The 23,944-nt window shown below is 40.4% G+C and overlaps 1 protein-coding gene across 1 annotated transcript in view; it reads right to left on the bottom strand.

Moving 5' to 3' along the window:
• Nucleotides 1–9,271: 9,271 nt before the first annotated feature.
• Nucleotides 9,272–23,944, bottom strand: part of KL (klotho) — a 40,703-nt gene continuing 26,030 nt past the window's right edge. Inside the window, exons 2-5 of the mRNA XM_006208995.4 lie at nucleotides 18,887–19,397; nucleotides 17,887–18,155; nucleotides 11,935–13,036; nucleotides 9,272–11,395 (exon numbers count right to left, since the gene is read on the bottom strand). Coding sequence (XP_006209057.2) covers nucleotides 11,058–11,395; nucleotides 11,935–13,036; nucleotides 17,887–18,155; nucleotides 18,887–19,397 — 2,220 coding nt within the window. The 3' untranslated portion in view covers nucleotides 9,272–11,057. The remainder of the gene's footprint in view (nucleotides 11,396–11,934; nucleotides 13,037–17,886; nucleotides 18,156–18,886; nucleotides 19,398–23,944) is intronic.

Raw genomic sequence — 23,944 nt, 5'->3', positions numbered from 1 at the left:
CCAGTGCCAGGGCAGGAAAACCTGAACTACAACTCACAGGTTGCAAGAGGCTCAGTGTGGACAACTCTGAGAACTAAAACTCCAGGAGGACCCAGTCATAGGGGAGTCCCCACTATTTTGTGAGATTTACCTCCAGGAGCTCCACCAGGAACTATCAGAGAAAAATCCCCCCATGATTCTGGCAGGGAGAGGAGAAAATAAACCATTTTGAAATATTCCAGAGCACTCTGCTCTTCTTAACAAAGCCTGTCCTCAGGAGAAACTAGTTAACCCGAGCCTAAGCTACTGGGGTATTACCAAAGCCTAACTAACCTGGGGTAAGAGAAGTACCCAACTCCAGTCAACTGTACACTTCCACATGGGATAAGGAAACATGCACCTCCATCTCACGCTCTCCATCCCGTCCCACCTCAGTCAGGAGAAAAAACTCAGAAACGCTTATGAAGTTCACAGCCCAGGGGCACAGACTCAATGAAAGACTGAGATCTAATCACAGGCCATAGATTGTGTCCCGTCCCCTACACCTCACCACCGCTTGACTAAAGACCTATTTACAGCAGTTCCTTTTACCCAGCACATCATGCCCAGCCATCAAGGAAAAATTACAAAGTATACCAAAAGGCAAAAAACATCATTGGAAGAGACAGAACAAGCATCAGAACCAGACATGGCAGGAATTTTTGGAATTATCAGAACAGGAATTTAAAACAACTATAATTAATATGCTGAGAACTCTCGGGGATAAAGAAGACAGCACAGAAGGACAGATGGATGACGTAAGCAGAGAGATGCAAATCCTAAGAAGGAAGCAAATAGAAATGCTAGAGATAAAAAGCACTGCAACAGAAATGAAGACTGCCTCTGATGCGCTTCTAAGCAGACTGGACAGAGCTAAGGAGAAAACCTCTGAGCTTGACGATATCTCAATAGAAACCTCCAAAACTGAGAACCAAAGACAAAAAACAAACAAATAGAACAGAACAGAACAGAACAGAATATCCAAAAGACTATGGGATAACATAAAAGGTAAAATGTGTGCACACTGGGAATACCAGAAGGAGAAGAAAGAAAGGAAAAGAAAAAATATTTGAAACAATGACTGAGAATTTTCACAAATTAATGTCAGACACTAAACAATAGATCCAGGAATCTCAGAGAGCACCAAGCAGAATAAGTGCAAACAAAAAGAAAACACACCAGACAGAGAATACAGACTTGTGGTTACCAGCGGGGTGGAGGGTGGGAAGGGATAGACTGGGGTTTTAAAATTGTAGAATAGATAAACAAGATTACACTTTATAGCACAGGGAAATATACACAAAATGTTATGATAACTCACAGAGAAAAAAAAATGTGACGATGAGTGTGTATATGTCCATGAATGTCTGAAAAATTGTGCTGAACACTGGAATTTGACACAACATTGTAAAATGATTATAAATCAATAAAAAATGTTAAAAAAAAACACACCAAAAAAAAAAAACAAAAAACAAAAAAACCCCACTCCAGAAAAAGAAAAAAAAATAAAATAAAAACAAAACAAAACAAAAAAAACCCCACTCCATCTAGGCATTTCATTTTCAAAGCACATAAAATCAAAAGTAAAGAAAAAATGCTCAAAGAAGTCAGAGGAAACAACCACTTTACCTACAGAGGTGCAAAGACAAGAATTACATCCAGCGTCTCCTCAGAAACATATGAGAAAAGAGTGAAGCGATACATTTAAAGTGTTGAGAGAAAAAACCCACCAACCTAGAATTCTGTAACCTGCAAAATTATCCCTCAAAAGTGAAGGAGAAATACTTCCTCAGACAAACAAAAAGTGAGGGAATTTGTTGCCAAGAGACCTGCTTAACAAGAAATGTTTAAAAAATTTCTTTAGAGAGAAGGAAAATAACATAGGTTCGAAACTCAGGTAAAGAAAGGAAGAGCATCAGAGCAGGAATTAGCGAGGGAAAAATTAAAGTTTTTATTTTTCTTATTCTTAATTGTTCTAACAGGTAACAGTTTGTTCAAAATAATAATAGAAACAATATATTTGATTATGTGTGCTTATGTGTATCTCATATATGCTTGAATGCTTATACATAAGTGAAATAATGACAACAATAATACAAGGATTGGACAGAAGAATTGAGATTATTTTGTTACTATAATGTATTCACACTACCTGTGAAGTGGTTTAGTGATATTTGAATGTGGACTTGAAAATGTACATTGCAGACTCTAGGACAACCACTAAAAAAGTTTTAAAAAATTAAGCATAACTGATATGCTAAGACAGGAGTGAAAATGCAATCAAAATAAAATGCTCAGTTAAAACCACAAAAGGCAGAAAAAGATTGGAAAACAAAAATGGGAACAAAGTATAAGGACTCTGAATAGAAAACAGTAACAAATATAGTAGATATTAATCTAATTATATCAATAATCACTTCCAATCTTAATGGTCTAAATGCACCCATTAAAAGACAGAGATTGTCAGAGTGGATCAAAAAACAAGACCCATCTATATGTTGCCTATAAGAAACCCACTTTAAATATATAAATATAGATTAAAAGTAAATAATGGAGGAATATATACAATGCTAATACTAATCAAAAGAAAGCAAGAAGAGCTGTATTAATTTCAGGTAGAGCATATTTCAAAAAAAGGAAAGTTATCAAAGATAAAGAAAGGCATGGAGGGGTCGACTCTCCAGGAAGACACAACAACCCTTAACATCACCTCACAACAGAGTATCAAAATATGTGAGGCAAAAACTAACAGAACAGCAAGGAGAAATAGTCGAATCCACTATCGTAGTTGGAGACTTCAACACTCTTCTTTCAGAGACAGCCAGATCCAGCAGGCAGAAAATCAGGACGAAGTTGAACTGAATAGCACCATCCATCAATTGGATGTAACTGACATCAATAGACCACTACATTCAACAACAGCCGAATACACATTCTTCTCAAGTTCACATGGAACATTCACCACGCAGACCACGTTGAGGCCATAAAAAAACCTAACAAATTTAAAATAGAAATCATACAATGTCTGCTTTCAGACCACAACAGAATCAAGCTAGAAATCAGAAACATAAGGATAATTGGAAAATACCAAAATACACAGAGCTTAAGTGAACACACCTCCAAATAACACATGGGTCAGAGAAGAAATCTCGAGAGAAATTTTTAAATATTTTGAATGAAATGAAATTGAAAACACAACTTGCCAAATTTGTGGACTACAGCAAAAGCAGTGCCTAGGAGGAAATTCATAGCATTGAATGTGTATTAGAAAAGAAGAAAGATTTAAAATCAATAATCAAAGTTCCCACCTTAGGAAACTAGGGGAAAAAAAGAATAAATCCAAAGTAAGGAGAAAAAAAGAAAGAAGAATTAGAGCAGAAATCAATGAAGGTGAAAACAGGAAACCAATACAGAAAATCAATGAAACCCAAAGCTGGTTCTTTGAAATATCAATAAAATTGACGGTGATCTAGCCAGGCTAACAAAGAAAAAAAGAGAGAGGAACACAGATTACTAATCTGAAAAATGAAAGGAGAAACAGCACTATATATCTCAAGGACATTAAAAGGATAATAAAAGAATACTATGAACTCTGTGCCCACAAATGTGATAATCTAGACGAAACAGATTAATTTCTCAAAAGACACAATTTGCCAGAACTCACATAAGAAGAACTAGACAACCTGAAAAGACCTGTATCTATTTAAAAATTTAATCAATAATCTTCCAAAACAGAAAGTACCAGTCCAGATTGACATTGTATATCGACTATACTTCAATAAAAAATAAGAATTAAAAATAGTTATTTAGATCTAGAATTTCTGTTTCAAAAATTATTATGCATTTAAAGTGAGACTCTTTTATTGGAACATTGTATCTGAAAATTCTGATTATGACAGCCTTAAATTGGCACCATGGTACCACTCTGTTTTGTTCTGGCCCTTTCCACCATTCTAGCAAAAATAGTTCTTTTCTCTCTCTCTCTCAGTATCCCCATTAGAACAAACAGTATCCGTCCCTCAATCATAGAGGATCCTCCTTTCCAACAGCTGTTAAGCCAGTTAGTAAGAATCCCCTTAGCCGTGGTACCTCCTGTTAGCATCCGGTGACCCCCTTCACTCTGCTTGATGGCTATGACACCCTGGCTTTTTCATGTATTTGGAGTTGAGCCCAGTCTCAGTCCACTATTGCAACTGTCATGACCCCTAGTCATTTGTCTTTAATAAAGTCTTCTTTACTATTAAAAAAACAAAATAAAAATAAAGTTGGAGAGGTACTGATTTAGATTACTGATTCATTTATAGCTTCCCATTATGATCACCTGGTAGTTTTAAAAAATGCCACTGCCTGGATCCCACCCCAAGAGAATCTGAGTTAATTAGCTGAGAGATTTTTTAAAGCTGCCACATGATTCTAATATGTAACCAAGGTTGAAACCTACTGGCCTTCATTAACTCCCTCTCTGTACAGACAAGAACAAAAAGACTCCACAGGCTTGGGGACTTGCTTCAGGTTATAATGCAAATTTGAGAGCAGAACTAGACATCAGAAAAGCCCAATCTGGTTTGAGATCTTCTATGAGAACTCTTCCCTTCCACAATTGAGGCCTCTGTTTCCGCTCAGTAGCGGGCACAATCCTTGCTCCTCGGAGCCATTTCCATTCACCTGTTTCTGTTCCTCATCTCAGGGATGTTCTGATTTCTGGACACACCTTCATGACTCATACTTCTCATCCATGTTTTGCATCCCTCCCCTTCTCCACTGGGCCCACCCTCATAAGTGCTGAAGTCATCTTTAGCCTGTCCAGCCTCAGTGTAATGCCCTTCCCTGGACCCTGGACTAACACTCTCCAGGCTTCATCACCTCCGATGGCTTTGCTTCTTCACCCAGCCCTCCTATACAAACTGAAAATGCTTCATCTTGAATTCTGACATTCCAGTTCCTGGCCCAATCCCTTTGTCCTTCCATCTTCCGCACCTTCTCGCATCCACTGAATCTGTCCTTGACCACATCTGCGTAACCCCACAGTTGTCAATGAGCACCCATCAGAATCTCTCAGGAGAGCCCCCTGCCAAACCTTAAGTGTTGCAGCCATCTCCCCAAGGGCACCTCGGAGGGTGCGGACGGGAAGAAAAGGCCTGGTTATCTGCATTTTGAAATCACACCTCAGGGCCCCCCAGTCCTGAGCCCTGCTCCACCACCCATGGGTGCGCCAAGGCCTTCCTGTGCTTCCTGGCTTCCCTCGCCTCAGCTTCCCTTCCCTCCTGGTGAACCGCTGCAGCCAAGTCCCTGCACTGCCGGAAGCTTGCAGCTCTAATCTTGTCAGTTTGATGGACCAGTAACCCCAACGGTGTTTGTTTTGCTGGCTTGTTAGCTTCACGACAGGCACCAATAAAATAAGGACATTTCAGAATGGTACCAATTTGGAAGGAAATCTGGTTCCTTTTTCATCTTGTTGTTTTTTTACTAATGGAATCTTTTCACCTGACCTGGCAATCATTAGCTCTAATTATATCTCCATTTCACTGCTCCAAGGCTTTCTACTACTGCCCCTGTCGATTGAAATGTTTTATTTTGAAGCCTTTGGGCTACTTACCAGAGACTCATATACTCATAATTTAAAGAGGGAAAAAAGTTATAAAACCTTCATGTCTTAAATGCAACAGCATGGCCCTGAAACACCATGGAACTTGCAATTTAATAACTTGGAACTAAATTAGCAAAAGCTTTGATTCACTAGGAGATCAAAACAGGTTGAAATGCAGCACATTTATGCTTAAGGCCATAATTAGACAACTGCTACAATATTGAAAGGAAAATGAATTTTACAAACTAATCAACTGAGACTTAAAAAAGGAAAAAGGTCAGCTTATTCTAGTAATTTATTACGGGACAATGTTTCAGTTACAAATAATTTATATCAAATAAAAAACTTATTTAAAATGAATTGGCTTTACCATAAAATAGGCATATTGAAAGATTATACCAAAATCAGAAACTCTACCAAAGATTTTTGAATCACAAAAAAATTTAGTTAATAGGCCTTTAATTATTTACCAACTAAATAACAAATATACAAATTTCAGTGTTTTGTCTGTCATTAGATGATTTCAAAAGAGCAGATGGTGCAACATACTGATATAGAAACATCTTCTGCCAAATTATGTTCAGGATTCTATCTATCCAACATTTGTGAAATTTGAATCCTTGAAAATAATCTAGTATTATTAAGTAAATGTGGGGATTGATTTGTTGTTGTTGTTTAGGACAGACTGTGAAGAACAGACTATGAAGATGTATATTCAAAACCACAATTAAATAACTAATGGGGTTCTGGGTAAATCATTTGACTATAATAGTCCCTGATTTTATGTTACTGAGCTCTAAAAATTTGATTAACAAGATATCATATGCACATTAAGAGTAAGCGGACTTAGTCTAGGAAAAAATACATCTAGGGTAGGTGCTTTATTTACTGAATACTTACTATGTTCAGCACTGCACTATGATGGACGTTACTTCCATTTCATAGATGAGGAAATTGAGGCTCAGCAACATTTTGAACTTGGGTCTTGCTGACTCTTTTCTCTATGCCTTTCTGACTCCAGTAATATGTAGATTGAAATTTTTTTCTTCTCTAACCTATCGGATCAAAAAAGGGGCTGAATATCAGTCACCAAGTCTTTGCCGGTCTGTAGCAATCATGTAATGAAACAGGAATTCATCATATTTTAGGCATCCTGTTACAGTCATTAGTGACATTTCCACTCTTTACTCAAGTTTCCTTGTGGGTTTTCTTGACATTTTTCTCCTTAATATCAAACAGTGGGGGTTTACCAGAAATGTATGTGACAAAAATGGTTCAGAAAATGTACTATGACAAACAAAACTCCAACAATATTTAATAGTTATAAAAATGGAAAAAGGTACTGGGTCTGAGCAAAAAGCTACATGTTTTAGGAAATTATATTTGGAGATGATATAAAGGGATTCTTTCTAGATGAGTTTCCTGTTTTTATTTGCAGATAAAGAACTTGACCCAATAACAAGTCTTGCAAACAAAAAAATCACTGACTAGTTGAGGGACACTGTGAATAATGAAGAAAAGAGTTGTAATCCTCTCAGTGATTAATCGAGAGAGGTGATGATGGAACAGCAGTTTCCTGCCTTGCAACCTAGAAAGGCAGGTTATCAAAGGTTATTATCTGTATGTTATCATTCCTTCCTCTGAATACACAGAATTGAGCTGTCTGGCACCTAATACACAGCAGTTTCTGATTCTTAATGGTCCATCCCTACTAAATCAGTCTCTGGACAAAGGTGGTGTCAGTGAGCTAAGTCTGTTCATTCATTTATTCCATTATCCATTCCCACATTTATTGAACTAATTAACATTTATTAAATAATTTTTTATATCAGACACTGGGTTAAATACTCAAAACAAAACAGACATGGCTTCTGTTTTCCTCTCTAGAACCAAGGCCCTCCTGTCAATATTGATGCATGTCACCCAAACTAACATTTTCCTTCCCAGGCAGAAATTCTGAGCATCATTGTTCAATATTAAATATTAAATGGACATGTTATAGATGGAACGATACAATAATTGCTCTATTAATTCAGGAAGAGCAAAGAATGAGTTATAGGCTATGTAAAAAGAAAAGTAATTTAATTCCAGCACCTGAATTACGATATTCAGAATTGTAGAATTCTTCTGTTCACGCGAGTCCTTGAAACATTTGTTTTAATCAATAGTTTTGGTTTAATAATAAACTTAAATGCCAGTTATTTCTATGGATTTATAGAGCTTAGAAGATTCTTAAAAAACTGTTTATTCTTCTAATTTAAATATTTTGGATATCTCAAGTATGCAGTTAATTTACTTAGCAGAACAAGCCTTTCTTTATAGACCTGCACTGTCCAATACAGAAGCCATTACCCATAAGTGGGTACATACAGTGTAGCTAGTCCAAACTGAGCACAAGATGTGTTATAAGTAATGGTAAACACACACCAGATTTCTAAGGCTCAGTGCCCAAAAGTAGTATGTAAAAATCACGATCATTTTTATATTGATTACATGTTGAAATTATAATATTTTGGATATGTTAGGGAAAATAAAATATAGTATTAAGCTTTATTTTCTGTGCCTTTTAATTTTTTTAATGTGACTACTAGAAAACTTAAAATACATGACTTACATTGTATCTCTGTTGGAGGGCACTGTAATAAATAATATAAAGAAATGTTTCCAAAGCATTAGTAGATTCTAATTACTCTCTGTGGAAGTCAAAAAATAAAACGAAGACTGTCCCTGAATGAATCCAAAAAACCATCCTTCCAAACTAAGGCAAAATGAACGGGCATAAGTGTTTGGCCACCCAGCCCCCACCCCAACCCCGCACTCCCATCCCTTCCCCTCCCACCTCACCACCCCTGATTCAAGGAACCCTGAATGTAGAGCAAATGCAAATATGGCAGAATTAACCCAGAGGCCTGGGAACCACAGCTTACCACTTAATGCCCCTGTAGAGCTGGCCCCACAATGGACTAAGATGTAGGAGTCCCAGGGGAACGGTCTCTATATTTTTAAAAAATATGTGTAAAGCAGTGAAAAATCCTGAATTCATGAGAGTAAAGTGTCAATGGAAAAACAGAAAGCCCTGGAAGTGGGTAAAGAAAAGGGGACCCATAAAGTCCCATCTTTCTAGCCCCTCCCGCTGCCCGCTTCCCAGCAGAGTTCCCGGAGGGACCCGAGAGGCACCCTCTCTCTTCCATAGGACTGTGGCAACTCAAAGTTAGCGTGAGCTCACCAGATAACTTCGCTGAATGGTTCAGAGGTGTCAATTCTCTTGGGTTCTTTGGCGTCTCTTGTCTGTTTCAGTGTCTGAAATTCCCTCTCAGCTCAACCGTAGGGACTTAGCCTGGGGCACCCTCCCTCAAAGTTCACTCCTTCTGCTGTCAGACCCCTTTCTTCACCACTCAGATCACAGTCTACATGGTTTAATCAACTCAAAAGAAAAACAAAATTAAGAAATGTATCCAGTCATTTGATTATGAAAGAAGACAAAGTTGCAGGTAGATTTATTACATACAATACTTTATCAAGGGACAGAATTACTTCTACACTAAAGGAAATTAAAAATTGTAGTAAGAAAATAATTTTTAAACAACATCCACTGTTCATTATTTAACAGTAATTAACAAAAAGAAAGTAGTCCAACAAATAGCAATGGTTAAATAAGTTGTGATAAATAAGTTGTGATAAATTTGTTGGAAAGTAGTCCAAAAAATAGGAATGGTTAAATAAGTTGTGATAAATAGTAGAATTATTCTACAACTATTAAAATTCATGCCTTTGAAGATTAATGACAAAGGAAAGGTACACAATGAAAATTAATAAAGACATTACTTATAATATGATCTCACTCACTTATTATGTAAAATAAATTACATAGGCTAAGTTAATAATGGCTACCTCAAGGTGGTGAAATTACAGGTAATTTTTTTCTTTACATATACCTTCTGTGTTTTTAAATTTTTACAATGAATATATATTACTATTATAATCAGAAAACATATATACATAAAATAAACTATTATTCTCTGGTTTGCACTTTTTGAGAGAGTACCACTAAAAGCCTATCTTTCGTGGAAAAAAAATCATGCCACCTCTGATACATAATATAGTACAGTATTTTTATCTTGCCTGATACAATGTTGGCTTATCTATAAAACAAACATTAGGCTCATCCTCAACTCCAGTGTCATAGACTTCCCTATCAGAAAACCAGCAAGACTTATTTAAGGGGCATAAAGGATAAGACCTAATTAGCCCTTTGTAAAAATAAGTAGCATGTTTCAGTGTAAAAGTTCAAAACAAAACTCGTTCAAAGCTAGTTCCACAGAAGTAGCAGCAAAAATATAAAATAGACCTCAGCAATCACAGAAATGAGTTTTCCAGTGTTATCAGCCCAAAAGCTTTTGACCCTATTAAGTATTTTTAAAACTCAATTCAAAGAAATTGTGGCACATTCTAAAGAACGGAAAGTGGAGTCATTCCTCTTGAAATGAGTTATTATTTCATTCTTACTCTCTCAGGAAAGGTCACCTTATTCATTCCAAGGTCTGCTCTAAATAAAAGAGTTTATAGTCAAATTAATCATAATGTTGCTCATAACAAGTACTTTTCCCTCCTTTCTGCCTCCTCCAGCCACTGCAGTATAATGCATTTCACAGTCGATTTATGCTTCCTCAAGGGCGCAACATTGCATGATTCATGCTTATTTTTCTGTACACATTTAGTGAAGATTATGTGCAGGCCCTCGACAAGACCCCAGTGACACAAAGCCCTGAAGGACCTGGGGTTTAGAGAGCACTTCAAAATATAAAGAAATATTCTGTATATTTATCTAAAATATAGAGTTCTATAATTTGATCTGCTAAGCATATCATTAACCAGATATGTAAATTAATATTAGCAGCATTTGACAGAAACACTGCTTTTCAAAGAAGCATTCCAGCCTACAGCCTTTTGTCATCTGTTCTCTATTCTGCCATCTTCTTTTTTAAGAGAAATTTGATTCAACAGAGACCATTAGGCATATTATGGCATTTGAGAGATGGTTACTTGAGACTTAACTTTTGATTCCAACACTTGCAATTATGACAAGATAAAGATTACACTTAGGACTGGGCACAGATAAAAATATTCCTAACCTTGCCATTCAATTTCTGTAAAAATGTTAAAGAATGGTTCCCATTTCTCGTACTTTTTTACAGAATGTGTTACAGAAATGATGGCCCCTGTCAGTTTTTTTTATCATATCCATCCCCGCCCCGCAAAAGAACAAATCCAGGCACTATCCACATTATTCAGTATTTTTCAATCACCTATACTCATTTCAAAACCTCTGTCATAAGCCACAAAAATGTTTTCTGAAAGTCAAATATATAAAATCTACAGTTTCACAACACTGAGAAGTACAAATAGTTAACAGCTGATGAGTGTGCATAATTGAATAGGAAAAATTTCAGGACTATTTGTAACTTCTTCTGCCTTTCTTAGAGTAGTAAAAAATAAGAGAAAGAGAAATAACAAAAGCAAAAAGTAGAAAAGCTATGAAAGCTAGTAAAGACTTTCGGGCGTGAAAAAAGCTACACTCATTACACAGGGTGAATTCTTCTGGACAAAATCTTCCCAGACTTTCGGGACCTGGGAAGCCATTGTTGTCAATAATTTTCCTGTAATGTTTCATGGATGGTTTGGGCACAAACTGATTTGCAGCGTAACGATAGAGGCCAAACTTCGGAGCTGTGCGATCATTAAATGAATAAGCAAAGTATCCACAAAGATTGATACCATCCAATATGTAGGCTAGAAAAACAAAAGGACAGGAGAAAAGTTAAAACATTTTGTGCACAACACTTCACTTTTACATAGCTCTGCTTCATCAGAGAGACTTTCAGTACCATTTAATAAAACTTCAGATTAAATTAGACTTAATCAGAAAAGGCTTCTTTTATCTGAAAACAGAGACAAATACCAAGACAAATATTGAGCTACCTTTAGCATAGTAGGTGTTACATAATTAAACCTACTCCGATGCACGTGGGTTAAATCTTTAAGCACCTGAAGCAAGCAAGACTGCCGTGAAGTCATCTGAGACCTAGGACATAGTCTGGCCTTTCTCCACCCAGAGCAGCTGCTAGGGATTGTCTGTCTTCCACTTTTAACCAAATGCCTTTATCCCTGGGGAAAGTACTAGGTAGCGCTTGTACTTTGTCCCTGTGGCTAGAAATGGTCAGCACTTGTTCTGAGGGCAACAGTGTGTGTGTATGTCGGAGAGCTTCTATCAGATGTCGTGCCCTCAAGGTGTCAACCTTCAAGAGGCCGCTGTTCTGGGGGCTCCTTACCTTTCAGCGCCTCGTTTACGTAATTCTGCATGTAATACATCCTCAACTTGTCTTGGGCTGCGTGCGGATCGTCGTCAATGCCGTTGGATATGATATACACGGGGAGGTCTCCGTACTTGGACCTCAGCCAGTTCAGCACCTTGCGTAACCCCCAGGGCACCACGGCCACCTGACCGGGGGAGTTGAGCCAGGTGATGTCGGTCATTTCTTGCACTGCCAGGTAATCGTTGTATTTTACCGGATCTTCTTTTTCCCAGTCTACAAGGATGGTGGTGTAATGGCTTAAAGCCAAAAAGTCAGAGGAACCCCGGATTAGCTTTTTTTCCTCGTCAGTGAAATAAGGCAGGAGGAAGCTGTTTCTCTGGTTCAGCCAGTCCCTCATCACACGGGGATAGTCCCCGGAACCGAAAATGGGCTCGGCCAGCCAGCCGATGTCAAACTCCAGAACTCGCTCGGCCACCTCTTGGTCCTTCGGGGAGGACGGGCAGGCCGGTTCTATCCAATCCGCCTGCAAGGCGATGGCTATTCTGCCGTTCTGAGCGCGCCTGAACCTCTCGTCGTAGGCGCGCCAGGCCAGCGCGTGGGCCTTCAGGAGGTTGTGCCCCGCGCTGTACGTCATGTTCCGCGTGGACGGCTCGTTCATGGTGATCCAGAACTTGACGTGCTGGCCCAGCTCTGCGAAGCACAGGCTGGCGTACTCCGCGAACGCCCGCGCGGTGCGGGGGTTCTCCCAGCCGCCGTGCCGGGCCAGCGGGCGCGGCAGGCCCTGGTGCGGGGCGGCGGGCCGCCACAGGGCCACCACCGGCGTGATGTTGGCGCGCACCAGCTCGCTGGCCACGCAGCGGTAGTAGCGCAGGACCGTGCGGTTGACCTGGGACTGGTTCCCCAGGGGCAGGATCTGCGCCCAGTCCAGGGAGAAGTGGAAATGCGAAACGTGCATTTCCTGGAGTAGGGCGATCTGGGGCCGGATGGCCGCGAAGTCAACGCAATAGGATTTCCTCTTCTTGGCCACAACCCCGTCCACCTTTATAAGCCTTTTACTGCGGTGGACGTCCCACAGGTAGACGCTGGGGTCGGTAAACTGAGACAGAGTGGTGTCCACCTGGCAGGAGGAAAGTAACTGTTAGCCTACAATGGATAGTCCTAGAAAAGTCGTTCTATGCGGGTCTGTCAACAAAGCCAGCCAGCAAGATGAGCAAAAGTAGAAACCTTTCTAGCTGAATTTTTAAACTATTTTTCATAAATAGTAAGTTTCTGGGGAAGAAAACATTCCACTTTGATGCACATTTGTTTTACCCGTAGTCCTCTCTAACGCTGGAACTCTACTTAAACATTAAAAAAAAATCTGAATTTTTGGGTTCACTTCAGATGACTAACGTTAATGATCCTCACATATCTCTGGTCTGTGTTAAGCAAGCAAAGTATCTTGGATGTTTTTCATTTAACATAAGAAATCACTAATGTTATGAGACTTTCAAATAAAAAACTAGACCAAAAAATGATAAAGCTTAAAACCTGAGAGTCAGAAAATGAGATGGTATTTAAAATCAAATTGTGCTTCTTTGGGAGGGGAGGGGTGATTAGGTTTATTTATTTTTTCAATGGAGGTGCTGGGGATTTAACTCAGGACCTCATACATGCTAAGCAGGCACTCTATCACTGAGCTACACCCTTCCCCTAAATTAGGCTTTTTAAAATCATGTTCTAATTGAATTTTGCTCTAGGTAAAGGAAATGCGAAATAAGGATAACTCTTGCCTTTTATTGGCAAGAGTATCAGTCACAGAGTTCAGCAAATTCAGGCTGACTGATAGCAGAAAGTGATAGAGAATGTGGAAACAATATTATCATCCACTCATAATGGGACGTTTCAACATAGCTTTTTAAAAATCTCTGAATTATTTTCCTGTGATGATCATGACAATAATGGTTCTCAAGATCTCTGAGCTATAAGCCTCCAAAATGAAAATAGGCGTTTTGGAAAAGTGAGCAGATTGCAAAATCAGTCACAAACTCCTCTCCACGTGCAAACTATGACAGGAATGGAAACTGCAAGTTCATCCCAAAGACCTGCCGCCAGAGCCAGTTTTCTCCTCACATAATCCTGTTATGGTTCCTGGGTTTGACCCTCTATGGGGTCAAAACTCCAGTTTTGAATCTCTAGCAGAGGTTTCCTTGCATTTTTCAGGCCTGTTGCAAATGAGCTTCTGCTCCTCCAGAGGGGTCAGTGATGTGTTTATAAAGGAAAGGAATAAAAAACAGCATGTCAGAGGGAAGTTACTTTTTCTGGAGACCTGTCCCTTGTTGATCACGCATGCGCACATTTCCTCTAACGCTGTGGGAATGCTGTCTGCAGTACTTTTCCACTGTGATGCACCCACAAATCATGTTTCCTCAGCTTTGCAAGAGAAAATATTCGCATGCTCTTTTGAAGTGAAAGTGTTCATAGCTTGAAGGACTTCTTTCAATTATTTTTCTAGCACTCTGAGTTGACTAAATTTTTAACTTTTCTACCATAATTGTTTCAGAACAACAGCTTTTATTCAGCCCATTGAAAACAAGTATGAGAGACTAAAGTATAATTTCTGAGAAAAAAAATCTATTTCTTAAAAATACAGGACATTTAGAAATAGGTGTTTAGGCAAAATTCTATATAACCTCCATTAACTTGTTGACTTATTTCTTAATAAAAAAGAAATAATAAAGTTGAAGCCTTCAGAAGAAATGAGTACAATGTATGCATTCAGTATATTATAGAAGAAACTTTCCCCTAACAGTGGCCAATATTAAAAAAAAAAAAAAAAAACAAGGCTCTACATCTTGTATTTACCATGGTTATGGGAAAACAAACTTCTCACCTAGGAAATTAGGTCCAAGGACAATGACAATCCATGTGAATAAGCCTAAGGTCAGACTGCCAACAGCTGGTGTATTAATGGGATATTATTTTTAAAGTTTTTCAGGTGAAATGCATGCCTCATTCATATCGGGGGTTTGAAATACTAGCCAGAAGTGAAGAGGTAAATTTCAGTAGTTAACATTCACTTCTCAGGATTCTAACACATGAAAAGTATAGAGACCTACTTATAAATTAACACATGCACATATGCTCCTTAGAACTGCCCTAACAGAAAACCTGTTTTTACTTTGTCAGTTAGGAAGTTAGCTTGGGAGGGGCACTACCAAAACAGTGCAAAGCCCAAGGTTAAAAGCAGGGAGAACAAAATAGCAATTGCAGCCTCTTCCCACTAGAGAGCTTCTGGGGGAGTTCACGTCCATGGTGGGTTTGCATCTGGCTAGGTCAGCACAGGAAAAGACCGGAGGCTCTGCGAGGAGGGGACGCAGCAACCCTGAGCTGATGAGGGGAAAAGGCAGTGCATCCTGAGAGAAGAGATGGCTGACACCAGAGCAAAGTCTAAACACCTGCTTCCAAGGAGCAGAAAAAGGATTCTCTCCCATCCCCCTTCCTGTCCGCTGCCATACTTGCTGCATCTGACCAGCGTCTCTTCTCTCTCGAGGAAATAGGATGTACTCCTAAAACTTTCTCACTACTGACCAGTTCCAAAGCAAACACAGCCCCTGGATGGGAACAGAGCAGGAGTGAAAGGGCTCCCCGCAGCATCCCCACTGCTCCCCGAGTTCACACTGTCTGCACATAGATGCTGATGGAGGCGTCTCTTCTCAAAGGACTAAGCTGGGAACTAGCCGCCCAGGCTGGGCTGCTATCAGAGATCCAGGTGGAGGACAAGCCCGCAACGACTAGGGGCTCAGGGCCCAGCAGGAAGCAGGGCTCGGCAGAGGGTCAAGACACAGAACAAGGACCAGAGAGCCACCCGCCCCAGCACAATTGAAGGGAGGAAGAAGCACGGACCCCGGGCTGGCCTTTCCCCTTTGTCCCTCCCTCCTTCAGATCCCGCTCGAACTCCACTGTGGATCCCACTTACAGGAGAAAAATTAGGATGGGGAGGTTCCAAATAGCAGTGGTTTGAGGCAGAATGGGAGATGGAGCAGCAAGGAAAACCCCAAACTGAGCAGAGCGGAGCTAGGAAACCATGTTATTGGGCTCAGACGTTCTTGGGAGCACAGCATTCCTCACTGCCTTTTAAATGTAAGGAAGGGATGGAAGACCAGACTGTCCCTACAGCTAGCTGGAGGTCTGAAAAAGGAGTAAAAATAATGCAACTCAGCAAAAGAAGCATGAAGGATGGTGTTGATTTATTTCCTTATAAATCAAAGATTTCAATTTGGTATTTACCAAAAAGCAGCAACCCATTTCAACTATAAGGTCTTTCCTCAGATCCAAGCATTCTTCCAAATACTTCTTTTGAACTGAAGGGTCACAGAATGCACTGCCCTAGAAGTTCAGGGCATGCACAGAATGCACATGCCCTAGGAGTTCAGGGCATGCCTCCTCAAAATCTGCCCCTCCAGCATATTGATTATTTTGAGCTGCAGGCACTTGAAAAAAAAAAAAAAACAGCAAATGCAAGGGAAAGGCTTCCTCTGAACTCCCCTTATCTGCCTCCAAAGATAGACAGATCCTCCAAAAGGAACTCAGAAGGGCTGTCATAAATCCCTTCATGGGAGTTTCATCAACCGGGGAAGATCAACCCTCGTCAGAGGAGAGGAGATTGGAAGCCAACATCACACTCAGGCAAACTTTGTCACAAACTAGCATAGCTCCCATCTGTTCTTCTAAGGGCGCATTCATCTTTCCTAAAAATCATTCACCTTTCCTAAAAAGCACTGACTTTCCCTTCCCTTTTCCCTATTAAGATGGCATTTAAGCCTGAATGCTAAGCCACCTCAGGAACTTACTCATTTTTCTCAGAGTATCTCCCATGTACACATGAGGTATACATATTAATAGACTTCTGTTTGTTTTTCTCATGTTAATCTATCTTTCATGACAGGGGTCTCAGCTAAGAACTCAGCAGGGTAAGAGGAAAAGTTATTTTTCCTCCCCTAGAGAAGTAATGGATTGGCTAGAAGCACCCAACATGCTAAACCCCATTGCTCTTCAATGGATACCGAATTTGGTCTCTATTTTCACACTCAGACTCTGTTCCCACCGCCACCCTGCTCAGTTACACCATGCTCTGTTCACTCTGTTACTTCTTTTGTGTATCCATCATTTTCCCTCAAGAGACTCCTTTGAAAGCAGGGCTCATATCTGCCTCATGTCAGTGTGCACTCTCCTCAACGGAGCACCCCCAGCAATTAACACAGGGCTTTGTACACACTAAGCATCCAGGAAGTGCTCGCTAAAGTATTCAAACTTCAGAAAATAAATTCCTTTGAAATTGAGAAAATTAAAGATAATATTGAGGACCAATATTAGACAGAGATTAATCCGTCTCTAATATCAATGCAGAGCAGGTGCCCAATAAAAATTGGTTGACCGTTTTTAAGAACTTCCTTACCATTTCAATGACCATTGCTAGAAAGGGCATTCTGATCAGTGAATCACTGAGCAAAGTTTTCACGCTGGAGGTGTTTCTGAAAGCTCAGGTTTTCACGGCGTCATGCCCCAGGAGGGCTCTGCCTAATGCCCCTGCCTCAGCCTCGGCAGCTCCACTGAGGCCTCAGATGACCTGGAGTCTGTCCTGTATCTTGTTCATGGGAGAACTCAGCAGCTTTAAAAAGTATTGAAAAACCACTGCATTGAAAGAGAATGTTTTATCTTTTTACTAAAATCTTATGAGAACTTAAAGATTCATATATTTTTAATTTGTTCCCCTTTGGAGCTGATTTAAAATAAAGTGCAAGAGGAAGCTAGAAAGATTTTTGGAGAGAAGGGGGCAGCATTCCAAACCGCGCCCTTAATGTGCTCATTAAGGCAGCGTGTTTGGCCTGAAGAGTGGCCCATATGCCATGACACCTAATAAGGAAGCTCTACTTACTAGTGAGAGGGCTTGGTGAGACTGCTGATTGGTTTTGTCAGCTGACTTACTTGAATGTAGTTGTCAACAATTCCCCAAGCAAAGTCACAGGGAAATGTCCCTTCTAGGGGTTGGTTTTCAGGTAAAGGAGGGAAGCCATTTTTCTCTATCAGCTTTTGGTAGAACAAGGCTGAAGACTTCGGCAACAGCTTCTTGTCCTGGCTGAGGAAGTCGATGTAGAAGAGTCCACGTCGGATGCTGTAGCCTCTGTGCCACTCGAAGCCATCCATGAGGGACCACGCCGTGTACCCGATCACGTCCACGCCGTCCAGCCTGATGGCTGCAAAGGAAAGAGGACAGGAGCAACGTGACCCTACGCTGGCCTCACAGCTCAAGAGCATTTGAGGGTTTTACTACTCTAGGAAATAAGTTATGTATAATGCTTACTTTGGGGTAATCCACTGAACTTCCTCACTGACAAAACGCTCATATCAAACCTAGAGAGCTCTATAAATAAATGTCTTCACAAATAGGCTTGTCTCCAATTATGTTTTTATTTGGACTTCCCTTATTTATAGTGTGTGCTCTTCAGGCCAGGATGTCTTGTTCTACCTTCTAGCCTAAGTACCCAGCCTTGTGCCTGATGCAATAAATGAATTGTCTTTAAAGGAATGAACGACTTACTCTTTTCTTACGTGGATGTTCCTTTGTTTTAAAGTGTTTTACTCAGTACAAGCAATAAGAACCCCAAAACTTGTACAGGGATCTAGATATCTTGGGATTTACTTAATCTTTAATACAATCTAAAAACCTAGAGTAGTAACTATGCAAGTAATTTTAAACATTATAGCCCAGTTTCTCATTTACAAAATGAGTTTTTAAAATTAATTTAAGTTCCTCAAGGCCTCAAATGAGAAAGGTTGGTACATAAATGCCTTTCTACTATTGCCAAAATGAATTTCCATATTCCAATTAAAAACTATAAATTCACATGGTTTATTACAGATCATCTTAAAGATTGTTTTTCCAGTGGATTTTGGCAGGAAATTAAAATTTTATACGCAATCCTACCTTTTAATGTTTCCATTATGAATTTTTTGAGGTAATACATAGATTTGGCGTCATCTCTCTTGGTGGTCCCTGAAACAAACCAGCCATTTTCCACAATAAATATTTGAGGATGGTTATATTCAAGGTCAATCCAGGAAAGGAGTTGTCGCAGGCTGGGAGATTCCAATTGGTGGAACTTCATGTGAGGGTCCAGCAGTTGAAAACTCAAGGTTGGTCCAAAGGAAAGAGCAAAAAAGTCAGCTGTTCCCTTGATGGACTTTTTCTCAGATTCAGTAAATTCAGGCAGAAGAGAGGAAAGGTTATTCTTCATGCTCTCAGGATAGTCCCCATCAATAAATATGGGTTTGGCAAACCAGCCTAGGACAAAGTCAAGCGATTTTTGACATTCTTTGATGCTGTGGTCGGTCATTCTTCGAGGACTGATCCAGTGGGAGCTTAAGGCAATGGATACCTGGCCTCCCTGAGTGGGGCGGAAAGAAGTATTGTAGAGATGCCAGATTTTAGCATGAGCCTATAAGGAGAAAAACCACAGTGAATTTCTCTCTGATTGTGAGGAGAAATACAGCGCATGTTTGAATCCCCAATTTTTGTTGTGTCTGTTTCTCATCAAGCCTGAACGAATGACTAACCCCACGGTGTACAAGTCATCTGGAACCAATAAATAATTCCCGAGGTAAGTCAGCCCACGGTGAGCTGCTACCATGACGGGAGTTATTTCCATTGTTTTTCAGCAGCCAGTGGAAAAACGTGAATTTCTCATGTTTAATGTGTAGTTATTATTCATACTTTGAAAATTCATGAAATAAGTATTTGTTATAGCATCTTACTACTTAATTGACTTTGGATTATGTACTTTTTTAATTAATAAGCTTCATGGAAAGAACCAATCCTTCATCTGTGATTACACCAGGAATTTCTAAGTAGGATTATATTTTTTTATCCTAAGAGACTGGGAGTTTTCAAGTTGATTCCAGTTGTTGGAGTCAACTTAATATTTTGTATTTATCTCTCATAACTAAAATTCTAGCACATGCTCTCACAATTTTTGTTCTCTACAGTGCAATAAATTAAAGAACCAACTCCAATATCTAAACTTGGCCCACCCTCCAGAACTCTGGGACACTGCTGGCTTCCCGCCGGACACAGGGTGCAAGATAGAAGCCAAGAGCAAAAAGCTTAAACGTAGCTTCGAGGAGATCAGATGTCCACAGTTAGCGCTCAGCTGGGAGTTTCCTACAGCAGTGAAATAGGCTCTGCTTCCATAAAATCAACTTTAGACTCCTATAAAATCTTACTGACTTCTGATGTCTTACTTTCATTTGTTTCTTTTCTATTTACAAAGAATAGTGGGGTTTTTTCCTCCCTTAGTTGAATTACGTTTCTCTTTACTTTTAAATTCCTTGATTTACTCTCCCTGTTTTTCTCCAAATACAAGAGCTGTTTATCGGCCTTTTGCTCTCCTAATATATTGTCTTTGCAAACTTCTCTGTTTGACTCATATTCTCCCAATGATCATGCCAATTTTCATTCCACTCCCTCGGCCTGAAGAAGCTCTTGCACTCTGTATGCCAAACATCCTCTTTCTATTTCCTTAATATTCTTCCCTTGGTTCATTTCAGTGCAAGTGTCCAAGAATGGCCTCATCATCATTCTTACGCGTTCAGCCAAACATTTCAATAGAATAAAGTAGTGCATGTCTTTCATTTTTAGTTTCTTAGTAAACGACTACTAGGTTTCATTGCACTGAATGTTTTTTTTTCATGACCTGAAGCATCTATATATAGCATAGAAGGAAATGGAGAATAAAATACTGATCAGAAGAACAGTGGCATTTGCCCATATGATTCAAGAAACTGGGGCTTAATTGTGCTATGCTGCTGGCTTTGTGATGTCTCCCCCGTCTCTGTGTCCCTCACCTCCACGACCCTATCTCTCCCTTCCCCGTCAACAAGAAATCTCTTCAGTGAACAGTTAAGCAGAAAAGAAAGGGAGCAGCCCAGACTAGTACTCAGGACATCAGACCAGGGGACTTTCCCAATTCAGCCCACGTGAGGTCTACAGAGTCAGGTCCTAACCTAACAGACATATCCCTACAGAACAAGTACCATGATGGGGAGAGTCAGGGTGCCAGGCAAGAGAGTGGGAGCAACCAAGAACTTCCTGACCTGGGTCAGTTTTGCATGTAGCTGAAGTCAGAGTCATCCAGTAGAACCGTCTGCAATCACAGACCAGTCTTCTAACTTTGAGGACTTGGACATGGCTCAGAGGAGATCTGGCAAGGAACAAATGACCTTGGCTATAAGGAAGTGCACACGTGGTGTTTGATGTTAGATAAAATTCCTGCTCCATCACTTTGTGCGTCTTGGACCACATTACTTAACCTGGGCAGGTAAGACTAACTTTCCTGTGTCTCTCACAGGGCTGTAAGGAGGATCAAACAAGATACATTTTGTGAAATACCTAACAGAGTTTCCACACGGTAGGGTCTCCATGAAGCTCATTCCTTCTCTCCCTAAAGGATCAAAAGACCAAAAAGGAAAACACAGCATGTAAAGGAGACACCACTTGCTAAGGAATTCAGCCCATAGCAGTGATGTGATGTAGTGATCCAACTTGGAGTTTGGATTAGAAGAATCTTAAATTTGGATCCCAAATCCTCTATCTATTACCCATGTAAGCTTCAGGTAATTCTTTGTACAAAAGGGGATGGCATCTATTCTCCTGCAGGGACATTGCAAGGATTAAATGATATGATGCAAGTGAAAGCGGTTATCAAGTAGTCAGTTATTTGGGGGGAGTTCAGTATAAGTTTGTAGCAGTGGAAAGTATGTAGATTCATTTTATGCGTCAGCTCGACTGGGCTAAGGGACCCCACTCCAGATGGCTGGTAAACCGTTTGTCAAGAGTTTACCTAAGCTACTCCATCGTGTTCTGCCTTGGCATCCGTCTCTTGTGTCCTATGTGTCTGGCAGGGCCCTTGAACTGACAGTCGTCCCCTCATGAAGCACGTCCCCTGGAGGACAGCCTGCAGTCACAAGCAGTGTAAGTGACTGATCTGACTTCCTCTACAGTCTTTTGTGGTCAACAGGTCACTCCTGCTTCTTAGCAGCTATATGCCTTACGTACCCCTAAGATAAGACCCCTGTGGGGCTTACCAGGAAAACCCTCTTTTGGTTTGAAGTGATCAATCTGGACCTGGCCCAGAAACACCAGAGCACTCACACACGGGCCCTATTAAAGGTAAGCGTCCTGGGTCCTGTCTCTGTCCACCGCCTTGACCTCCCTGTGTGGTCCTTCAAGGTGTGCCATGTACTTCCTCCAGGACCTGTGAGTGACAAGCTTCTCTATTTCAGTTTCTCCTGTGGTCAGTTATTGAACTAAGGCTCACCACGGACACCCTGTGCTCCACTTAACAAATGTTAAGGGTGCTTCTGGCAGAGATTAGCATTTGAATTGGTAAACTGAGTAAAGAAGATTGCTCTCACCACTGTGGGTGGGCATCATCCAATCCCGTGGGCCTAAACAGAGTGAAAAGGGGAGGGAAGGGTGACTTTGCTCTCTGACTGAGCTGGGACATCCATCTTCTCCCGCCTTTGGATGTCAGCACTCCTGGTCCTCAGGCCTTTGGACTCAGATCAGGACTTACACCGTGGCCTCCCCTGGCCCTCAGGATTTCAGATTTGCTCTAGAACTGCACCAGATTACCTGAACCTCCAGCTTGCACACAACAGATCGTGGGATTTCTCAGTCTCCATAACCACATGAGTCAATCCCTCATAATAAATCTCTTTCTAGGTATCTCTGTATAACCCGCTGGTTCTGTTTCTCTGGAGAACCCTGACTAATATAAAAAGCATCTTACATACCATTTGGCTTAAACACTCACCCTACTCCAAAACCCCTCACTGAATCTGTCGTTTGACCGCTCTCCACAGCAGCCCAACTTGATGGTCATTCCAAGTGTGGCACCTTCTCCAGTAAGTTTTGTCACCGCCACCACCACCCCCACCTGCCACACTGAGCTCTCTTACATCACTTCTCTTACATCACTTACTGCAGGTGACAGTGCCTCCATCCCTACTGCACTCCTGGAGGAGTCCCTCAGCCCCTCCCTGGCACACAGGGCCTCCACTGTCTGTTACCCTGAACTGAACTCTGCTCCGTCACCCCCTCAAGAGTTCTTTCCACTTTCTGATGGTGGATTTGAGTAATCAAACACTATGAGGCTGGGTGTACAAAAGCCGCCATCTTGAACATTGCAGCCACTTAGGATGATCAATAAGGAGATGGTTATGTATGGTTTTGCATTGTTTTCGAATTATTCCAGCATGTTAAACTTACAAGCTTGTTATCTTAAGATTGAGATTTAATAAAGCTATTGACAAGGACTCAAGGAAATAATTAAAGGTATGTGCAAGAATGTTCATCTGAATACGATTTCTAATAGCAAAATATTGAAAAACAATTGAAATATCCAATATTCAATTACATTTACGCCCATACATGCATGTTTTAATACATTATGGTGTGACTAAAAATACACTACTATTCAAACATTATAAATAAAACAAAAGAATGTCTATTAACATGTAAAAAATGTTTCTAAAATGCTAACTAAACAAAAAAAGCAGGTTACAAAGCAATAAGCAGAGTTTAATAGAATTTTTCTTTTAAGGAAAAATATGTATATTAAGATCTGGAAGGATTTGTACCTTGTTAAAAGAGGTTTTGTGGGCAGTATAATTGTCTTCATTTTGCTTACCTGTATTTTTTTATGTTTTACACATGTGTTGCTTTAGAGGTAAGGAAAAAATTTAAAACCAAAAAAGGAAAATGACTCAAGGGAGCTGGATGGCAGGCCCTGCTTGAACCGTTCAGGCTGGTTATTTGAAAGCTGTGATCTGATTAACCCCTGCCTAAGTGCCCTCCAACCTGCGCAACAGTCTCTGCCTAAATCCCCAGGTCCTAGACACACTGAACGCTACGTGAAATCCTGAACTCCCCGAGGCTTCCTTTAACAGGTGCAGGCCTCTCATGTTTTAGATACTCCCAGTCCCT

Source organism: Vicugna pacos, chromosome 14 (assembly GCF_048564905.1).
Source record: "Vicugna pacos chromosome 14, VicPac4, whole genome shotgun sequence".
In the NCBI taxonomy this organism is placed as follows: Eukaryota; Metazoa; Chordata; class Mammalia; order Artiodactyla; family Camelidae; genus Vicugna; species Vicugna pacos.
This window is presented reverse-complemented; position numbering and strand designations above follow the sequence as displayed.